This window comes from Myotis brandtii, unplaced genomic scaffold (assembly GCF_000412655.1).
Source record: "Myotis brandtii unplaced genomic scaffold, ASM41265v1 scaffold1087, whole genome shotgun sequence".
Taxonomy (NCBI): Eukaryota; Metazoa; Chordata; class Mammalia; order Chiroptera; family Vespertilionidae; genus Myotis; species Myotis brandtii.
In genome coordinates this window covers 386,635-396,715 of record NW_005353698.1, presented here as the reverse complement: position 1 = coordinate 396,715, position 10,081 = coordinate 386,635, and the positions used below count along the sequence as shown (strand labels likewise).

Sequence of the window (10,081 nt, the reverse complement as noted above, 5' to 3'; positions counted from 1 at the left end):
TCTCTCATCATGGATGTTTCTATCTCTCTCTCCCTCTCCCTTCCTCTCTGAAATAAAAAAATATATTTTAAAAAAACATTTTAAAATGACATGAGCAGAGAATCCTATTTAATAAAAGGCTAATATGCAAATTGACCAAACAGTAGAATGACCGGTCGCTATGATGCACATTGACACCAGGGGGCAGATGCTCAATGCAGGAGCTGCCCCCTGGTGGTCAGTGCACTCCCACAGGGGCAGCCCTGCTCAGTCAGAAGCCGGCTCATGGCTGGTGAATGCAGCAGTGGTGGCTGGAGCCTCTCCTGCCTCCGTGGCAGTCGAACATCCCCCGAGGGCTCCAGGACTGTGCGAGAGTGCAGGCCGGGCTGAGGGATCCCCACTTCCTTCCCCCCACCCGAGTGCACAAATTTCATGCACTGGGCCTCTAGTATTTTAAATAAAAAAAATTGCTAACCTAGGGTCAGTGAAATCTAGCTCTTACTCTTTGAAAAGCTAGGGAAAAAATCAGCACTGAGATTGAGCCCCTTGAGAGGTAAGTCACCTTGGGAGGGTGCAAGAGGGAGGGACGGGAGGTTGTTTCTCAAGTGTGTGTATGTGCATGTGGGTGTGTGAGTATAGTCAAAGATTCACTGGCATATACAACTCAAGAATTCAACAATTTCTCCCGAAGTGCAGGAGATAGATCTAATAACCAATGACATGGCAGTGTTATCCCTTTTGGAAAAATTACTTCATTTCTATATTGATTTCTTTGAAAGAATTATTGAAAAATATACAGAATTACTTTCTTAACTACTGACCGGAAAGACCAAGCAATACTCACATCAACTGATTATTTTAATGTCAAATGTTTATTTCTATGCCATAGTCGCCTCAGCACAATTTGTAAAAGGAATCCAAAAAAAAAAAAAAAAAGATTTTTTTTGTCAGGATATTTTCTCTGCAGATATAAGAAAGAAAACAAACACCTTGGTACCAGAATTACCATCCTTTTCACATCATTCTAATAAATTGCATCTAAATATTTTACTTGGGATATCATTTTTTTTTAGGACAGAAAAATATCTACAGGGGGGGAAAAGTTCGGATTCATTAAAATAAATTTGGGATAGTCTTTGTCAGACAATATATCTAGAACATCTTGGTTTTGGTACACTATATCACTAATGGTCATATTCTTATTAGTTAATATAATAGGCATACTTTATTACATAAAACAAAGTGCACTGAAAATGAACAATGTTAGAAACAAACTGAAATTTGGTGTATCTTAAATCTTCCGGTGACTAGATATTAGCTGAAGCGCTGGTATACAAATTTTCTATCAATACAAATGCAACTCTCTTCTGTGATGAAAATGCACTTATTAGCTTAGTTCTTTTTGCTTTAGCAGATAGGGCATCCAATACAACTGAAACAACCTGATAACAAGTGGTTTTTGTTTTTCCAATCAAAAGGAATGATCTGGTTTCTTAACTGGCTCCTGCACTCAGGGAGCCAGAAGAGGGCATTTACTCTTTAAATATAGTTCTCTTGTCTGATTCGAGACAGAAATCCACCAAGTCTCTTACAGCGGAAGTAGGCACCACGCCTTAGATCACGAGGCCCCCAGAGAAGCCGGGCAGAGCGATGCTGCGCTGCAGGGTGGTGGGCCCAGCACCTAGAAGACAGCGTGGTGGTTGTGCACAGAAATCCCTTCAGCAGACTCAGTGAAAGGATGAGAGTTCTTTAAGTTCATGCACATTTTATTGAGTAGTAATATAAAATGCTTTTTCTTTTTCATTGTTACAAGTGCATGCTTTGATTGCCAACATTTCAGAAGTCAAATTACAAAGGCAAGGCTTTAGGCTGTAGTGAATTACTTGGGCACTTATACAATTGTTAAAAAATATGAATGGACTTTTGTTGTTGTTTTCAGAATGAACCAGTTGTAACCCGTAACTGATATACAAAGGGAAAAAAGTGAAAAAAGTACATAGTTTGTGGCACATGACAGAACAGAACAAAATAACTAAATCGTTATGACATTAACAGTTACCATGCATTTAGAGTTTCACATGTAACTACAAACTTATTTAAAGTTCACAAGGTTGCTAAACATGCTAACCATCTATATGTGCACTGACAAGCTTATGTTAAAAACTTTTAAGAATACTCTCCCCCTTTAGATTTTTCAAAGCTTTTTTGATTACAAAATTTCAAAGGCATTAAGCATTTTATAGAATATAAAGTACGCCAGTATACATACATTTCCAGTATATGTCAGACCACTAAGCGCATTACAGTCCCATACAGGCCGATACAGCCATTTTTTTTTTCTTAAAAAACATGCATAGGCAGATTTATTTTTACAGAATATAGATGCTTTATCACTGTACTTAATATGGTATCTTGTTCACTATACTTAAAAATGCACCACTCATAAATATTTAATTCAGCAAGCCACAACCAAGACTTGATTTATCAACAAAACCCCTAAATATAAACAGCAAAAAAGATAGATGTAATTATTCCAGTTCTTTAAAACTTAAAGAAAAGAAATGAAAAGATATTCATTGCGAAATTAATAAGATAAGTATTATATTGAAAGAAGGGCATTCAAGCACACTAAAGAAACCTGAGGTAAGCATAATCTGTACAAAATTAAACTGTCCTTTTTTGGCATTTTAACAAATTTGCAACGTTCCTTTTTTTTTTCTTTTTCTGTTTTTTTTTTTTTTAAGACTGCCTAATTCATTTTATAGCCATTGTCTGACAAGAGTAGCAAAACATTATCAATAAATAGTCCTTAGTTTGTACATCATTTTGTTAAAAATGTTTGATGTCATCCATTTTTAGTGCTGCAACTGTAAACGTACAATAGAGTAAGAAATTAGACAAAGTTTTCGTGTCCAGTAACATAATGAAAGACCTTGCATTACTCTATCTAGGAGTCCCCAATGCAGGAGGAAAACAAGTTCATTCCCTAACATTGCCGTATATACTAGCATTAGCTTTCTTGTTTTAAAACTTGCTTTTCCTATAAGCATTTTTAAAAGGTATACCAAAAGAGGTGTTTAATCACCACCCTCACCAAAATATAGTTTATTATCTATCTCCCCCTCTTTTCTAATGATAGTGTAAACTGGATCCAATTCCTGGCCCCCACAGCAAGTAAGCTATCTTCAGAGGCAAGAACATACAACTGCCAATATGCAGCAACCCCACCATGCCCTGCAGCTCGAAAAAGAAAGAAGAAAAAAAAGAAAGAAAGAAGGAAAGAAAAGAGTGAACAGGAAGTGGTCACTGAATATTGCTGCTATTACTGCCATTGCTGTCTGTGCCGTTAGTCTCTGAGGCGAGAGCCTTGTTGATGGAGTTAAGGTTGGCGTCGGAGGGCATGGCATCTCTGCGAGGTGGCATCCTCTCGTTAATTCGGTCTAAGCCCTTGGCCTCCTCGAAGCTAGTGATCTTATGTTGTGGTGAAAATCCTTTGATAGCTAAACAGAAAATCATTAAGAAAAAGAAAAACTGGGTTAGCCAGAAGACGACCAAGGGCACCACTCTTGCATCAGGTGATGTTAGAGATTTCGCAGTGAGAGATGGGAATCCTTTAGTAGAGAAGAGTGACGGGATCTGAGCACAACACAACGGCCTCCTTACCATCCCCGCGGATAACCAAGGGTTGGGAAACAGCCAACGTCTCTTGCCAAGCAAAACGTCCTCTTCAAGTTAGTGAGATGGAAGCATGTCTCTTTTCTTCACGAAAGTTTACATAAACAAAACCCGAAGCGGACATGGAAAGAGGAAAGTGCTACCAGGGCCAGGTTTCTAGAGCCAGCACGTATCAACGGGCCACGTTAGTGGGGTTATTGCACCAAACGCCCTGACTTTGACCGGAACACCGCCCTGATTTTACTATTCCATTCTGCTAGCAACAGCAAGTTCAATAGCATCGCTGAGGTAGGTACATCTAACATTCTGGTAAAGAGCTTAGAGCAGAAGCTAAAAGATAAAAGGCATTAACTTGGGGCATTTCCATGCCATCTCAGAATCCCAGAAAGACTTCCTCGACAAACAACTCAATAATGGCATTGAAAACAATAAAATGAAAAGCTCCTGTGTCTCCACTCAGCTTTGGGAGCATGTGGAGTGGGCCCAGAGGTGAGAGGGACTCAGAAAAACCAAGATCGGATCACTAAGTAGAAAACGCTCTCTGCCCTTCAGCAGTGAACAGGCCAAACTGATGTTCATCTGGTATCCATTCCTGCCCAAGGCAAAGAAAACTTCCTTGGTAGATCAATGTAGACATGAGTGATGGTTCAAGAATCACAAGGAGAAAGTACCTTTCACAATTTTTTAGCAAAAAAAAGAATAAGACTAGTTTTGGCCCCATTCAATGACAACATGAGTTTTCAAAGCGGGGCATTGATATCTGATTTTTTTTTTTTTTCCAGCAAACCTTAGTGTGCTCCAGAGACAGATAAGGCATATCTGTTCTAGAAACGAAATGATTTCTTCAGTGGGTGCACCAACAAGTTAGCTGAAAGTCAAGTACATAAATGGGGAACCAATGACATCAGTTTGCTTTACTCCCTGTGAAGTGCAAGCCAGGTACCGAAGGGCCAATCTCCAATGCCAAATTAGGCTGCGTCTCCGTGGCTGATTATGGACAATTTCATGGCACCTTTATCCTTCCCACCTTATTTGGGAAAAAAAGGAAAGTGGTTTCAAGCTGAAACTTTGCCAGCCACTCCTACACAAATGTGCAGTGCCTTTGATTAGTATGGATGAGATTCTTAAAAGATACACACAGTTGCTTCTAAACTCATTAAGCGATGAGAAATAGCTTGCTCCCCCCTCTGCATTTTAAAGGTTAGCATCATGGTGATTAGTCAACTATGAAAGGAAGATGGGGAAATGGGGAAAGACCAAGGCCCAAAGCAAAGCTTCTTAATTCTTCTCTAATTTAGTAATAAATTGCAGGATAATAGAGCTGTCTAATGAGCACCCACCCTGAAAACTAACTCAATTATTTTGAGAGACAAAACAATGGCACAAAGTGGTACTCTATTCTTTTTCTAAACCACGAGGAATACCATTTCATCAGAATTAATAAGTATCAAAAGTTCATCATCATGATTAATTTTATTAATTTCAGTGATAAAAGTGGAATCTCTGGGTTTAAAAGCCAATAAGATGGGAGCATAGAAATTCAGACTCTAGTTAGGACAATGCAATATGGTCAGAATGGGGCTCCGTTTCTAATCACCCCTGTCTAGCCTGGTATGGAAGAATGTGCTCTGCTGTAGTTGCTGGTCAGACAATGGGTATTAGCAATTTACATTGGTAGTGTACTTAACACAACACAGAGTCACAGAAACCACAGAAAACAGCCAAACTGTCCACAAGAATGCACACTGCAGATTAGAATGTGCCGAGAGGAATAGAGAATTCCCACATAAATAGCAGTTTATTCACTGCTATTTAGGAAGCAGTTGTATTTTCTCTTACGTTGCTATCATTTCCCCTACTACATCCAAATCACGTACAAATTAAAGAGTCTAAAGTGGCACTTTTAAAACATCACATCAAAGGGCCAGATGCACACAATTTGGGGAAAAACAAAGAGTTATCTTTGCAAGAGCAAAATACAACTGAAGAATTTTGTTTTAAAGGGGAACTTCAAATTATTCTTTTTACAATTTCCAAAGGGTAGGTGTGTGTAATATTAAAAACTGTGTTGATATGCAGTTCTCTCATAACTATATACTTAAAAAGCACTTAATTCAAAACTAATTGCTAAAGGATCAAGTCTACTGTCCTTGAGCAGTGCCAGGACACGGTCGGTGATAGACATGACTTGATTTCCCCTGCAGCACCTAGCAGAGGGCCTGGTGCAAAGCAGACACTCAATAAACGTTAAACAATTGAGTGAATTCTCGACAGCCGCTTCGCTTGTTACTGGCCACCTCCACAGACACTAGCTGGTGCTAACTGTACTACAGATTCCAGTAGGTTAAAATTTGATAAGAGTAGCAGAACTGTTTATCTCATACACAGCTGTCTCATGTTGGATTATTGTTTAGAGACATAAATTAATGTTGAACTACAACAAAGCACTATTCAAATGAACCTTTTTTTCCTTGCTAGAAATTTCTGAAGACTAGAATTCATAAAGCTATTTTTATCCTCTCCTTTTCAGTGCTGACTGAAAGTGATTTGAGGGAGGGACATGGTTCAGCTCAAAGAGTATTGTTTTGCGCGTTATTTGTCAAAACAGCTGCCATAACCCCCACCCCACATCGTTCAAGATATATAATCCTTTTGTTTTCTGTGATTATCCTAGGTTCATTGTATACAAAGGCAAACATAGCTTTAAGGGAAAAAAGCAAACAAACAAACCATAAAAGGACACTTTCCCCTTTAAAGCAAGAACATTTTGGTTAATACTGAGCCACAACTGTTAGCCCAACACCCACACACTCTGTACAAGCTACAGCAAAAATAAAAAATAAAAATAAAAAAATGAATACACCCAGCAGAGCCCTTATCTGTTGCAGGTACAACAGAAAGGGGACTGGCCAATTTACCTTCATCAGCCTCAATAGCCTCAACAGTAGCTGAAGAGAAGAAAGGGGGTGCAAAATGAATGAGAAAATGAGCAGAGGATTTTTAACTCTAAGAACAAATCAGTGACGATCAAGGGAACTAAGAGAATTCATGTTCCTGTAAGTGCTGGATTCTGGCACAGACAACAAAACAGAAATGCTAAAAAGAAAGAAAGAAAGAAAAAAAACACAACAAAATGATAAGTTTAATTTATAAGGTGGATACACACCTCTGAGTGAACTGCTTTGGTTTTTGCTCATTAAATAAATGACAGAGTGACCCTTTAGGAAAACACTCAGGAAAGTTTTCTTTTACTTAGATTGAATTGATAAAGGGACTAGGTCAATCTAAAATGAGCCTGTGACTTGCACCAATTTCAATAAAACCACTGCTACGCTTGGCGATTTACAGTTTTAAAATACCAGGAAAAAAATGGCAGAATTTGAAGCAGTTGCCATAATGTCAATGGGGTCATTCATGCTATTAATATTAAGTAGCCCATTTTCCTACTGCAATGGAAAAGGGGCATCAATTTAGAGGGGAAAGAAATCAATGTGTCTTGAGCTGAAAATGAATATGTTTTTATAAAGACCAACACCCAGCATGATTAGAATGGTGAGAGAAAAGAGAAAAGGAAGGCAATGGTGTAATTTGGACTTCTTTTACCAGGCAATTCAATTTAAAATCGTTTTTTCTTATTGTGGTATTATTTTTTGGAACGAAATTCTTGAAAAGTTATAATCAAGTGGTAACATGCCAATAGCAGCGATAATTCTATCAGCCTGTTAAAGCAAAGGCAGCCTAAATACTGCAAATCTGTGTATTTCAGAAGCAAAACTTTGAAGGCCCATTGCTTTCCCAGTAATTATTATAATAATGTGAGGGTACATATTCCCACTGTACAGGTGTATGAATCTTTCTGTTACCAAGGATAGTTGATATTTCCTTAATTAAGTGCTAAAATGCAAAACTTCTCTACGCTTACTTCCAAAATGTTTCTATTAAAATTCTACCCCTTGACTTTAATATGCACATTTCTTATAATTTAAGGATTTAAATCTAGGGCAACTGCCAAATGTGCACTACAATTTACTTACGGTGCATTCTAAATTCCACCATGGAGCAGAAATATTGAAGCTTTAAGTAATTTCTCCTTTTAGACAATTGAAGGGCATCAGAAAATGGATTCTGAAATTGTATTAATGTATATGGTTTAAAATATGTACTGAATTTTCAGATTCTTAGGAATAATAAGGTTCTAATGCTTATGTTCCCTGTGTGTATGTGAGTTCAACATAGAATAATACAAACAATGGTTTTAAAATAAAGTGAACAGAAGAACTGAATAATCTAAGTTAAATACCAGTGAAAATCTGGAAATCAAACAAAGAATTGTAAGAACTTAAGATAACTTAAGTGTAAAAGTAAACCAAAATATGTGAAACCACACCAGCACCAACATATTAGAAATATGTACTGCCTGTTAAGTGTATCCTTCTAAAGCAAATGTGGCCATAGTTTCTGATAATACACTTGCAGTACCTTAAAATGTGCTTATCAAAAACTATGCAGATCTCAATGAGGTAGTTGTGCATTTTGAGTTTATAAGTGATCCATTGATATGAATGTTGTCCAGAGCATGGTTACTGTGATGGGAAAAATGCTCTGTTTTAAAAAACAAGTTGCTAAAATAATTTTTAGGTGTAAACGGGGAATTTCCTTAAATACTATATGTCTTCCTACTATCTTTAGAAATGTCCTCTTTTGTGGAAACTCAAAGATATTGGTTTTGGGATAAATTACTATGAAAATAAAGAAAACGAGAGTGCTGCTGCTAGGGGGTGATTATTTAGCAGTACCGTATACCTGAAGTTGAACACTACACTCCACGCAGAGAGGTGGGTCTAAACAATGTAACCATAAGAACACCTGAATCTTCTAGTTTGAGGGATAGTGATAGAAAAAAGAAAATACACAAAAAGATTCAGGGAAAGATATACAAAAATAAGCAAGAGGCTGAGATTGTTTTGAAAATGTTATAGTGTATTTTTGTTTTCCTTTTTTCATGTTAAAGACTAATTTAACAGCAACACTTCCATTAATGATAATATCAATGGAACTCTCATTAATGATAATATTAGTTAAAATAGGTAATAAAACAAAAGTAACAAAAGTAAAAGAGTGTGCCCTAACCGGTTTGGCTCGGTGGATAGAGCGTCAGCCTGCGGACTGAAGGGTCCCAGGTTCGATTCTGGTCAAGGGCATATACCTTGGTTACGGGCACATCCCCAGTAGGGAGTGTGCAGGAGGCAGCTGATCGATGTTTCTCTCTCATCAATGTTTCTAACTCTCTATCCCTCTCCCTTCCTCTCTGTAAAAAAATCAAAATATATTTTTTTAAAAAAAAGTAAAAGAGTGTATCTAGTAGGGTAGCTACTAGCCACATGTGACTATGTAAATCAAATTAATAAAAATTAGATAAAATAAAACACTTTCTCAGTTGTACTAGCTATATTTTAAGTGTTCAACAGCCATATGTTGCCAGTGACTTCTGTACAGATAGAGACATTTCCATCATTACAGAAAGTGTTATTAGAAAGCACTCGTCCAGAAAGCTACACATTTTAATACAAAATCTTTGGGTCTTTTAAAGGAAATGTTTTCATTCTTTTCAGAAATGAAACATGGTTATACTCAGTCTGTTTTGGGGGTATAAATAAAAGACATATATGACTCCCAATTTCTACTCAAGTGGATAATGAAATTATCCTTTTTATATTCTTCCTACATTTTCCATTGAAACCTAAACTTTGGGATGTATATTTGTACGTGTGCGTGTGCGTGTGTATTTCATCCATCAAACAGACAACCAGAACATTTAGTAAAAATGTAATTAAAACTTTGTTTTTAGCAACTGGTTGACTGAGAGTGGGCAAACCTATTGTGCATGTAGGCAACCTAAATGAGGTGTCCTATCGCAAGGCTTGCACTGTGGTGACCATGTGAGCGCCTCGGGAATGCAGGGTGGGGGCGACTCCATTCCCACGCAAGAGGGAGCTGAGCTGTTGAACATGACTGGTCACATGGATGTGGGGGTTCAGTCCTTCTTTGAGCCGAGAATAAGACAGAGCTTAAATGAATGAGTAACTCAGGGCTCTAACGACACAGCTGACTAGAGGCTCCTGGCATGGTCAGGTCACAGTGACTGGGCTGCTTACCGCTTTGCAGAGTTTGCTTCCCTCCAGAGAGCACTCCGCTGGGGAGCATGCCTGTGGGCGTCAGGCCTTTCAGCGTCAGCACACTCTCGCTCTCCTCTCTGGAAAGGCACAAGGTGAGGGGGGCATTAACTCTCATTTTCTGTGTGTGTTTTTTTAATGTATTTTTTATTGTTGATAGTATTACAGATGTCTCCCATCCCCCCTCCTTTTCCCTCTCCTCCCAGTTTCTACCCCCCCCCCCCCCTACTCCACCCCCCCACTCTCCCTCTCCC

The 10,081-nt window shown here is 38.2% G+C and overlaps 1 protein-coding gene across 2 annotated transcripts in view; it reads right to left on the bottom strand.

Moving 5' to 3' along the window:
* Positions 1-832: 832 nt before the first annotated feature.
* Positions 833-10,081, bottom strand: part of PPP3CA (protein phosphatase 3, catalytic subunit, alpha isozyme) — a 326,408-nt gene continuing 317,159 nt past the window's right edge. Inside the window, exons 12-14 of one of the 2 annotated variants that reach the window (XM_014542987.1) lie at positions 9,810-9,907; positions 6,573-6,602; positions 833-3,479 (exon numbers count right to left, since the gene is read on the bottom strand). In XM_014542987.1, coding sequence (XP_014398473.1) covers positions 3,283-3,479; positions 6,573-6,602; positions 9,810-9,907 — 325 coding nt within the window. In that variant the 3' untranslated portion in view covers positions 833-3,282. The remainder of the gene's footprint in view (positions 3,480-6,572; positions 6,603-9,809; positions 9,908-10,081) is intronic. The other variant, XM_014542990.1, reaches the window with a different exon arrangement.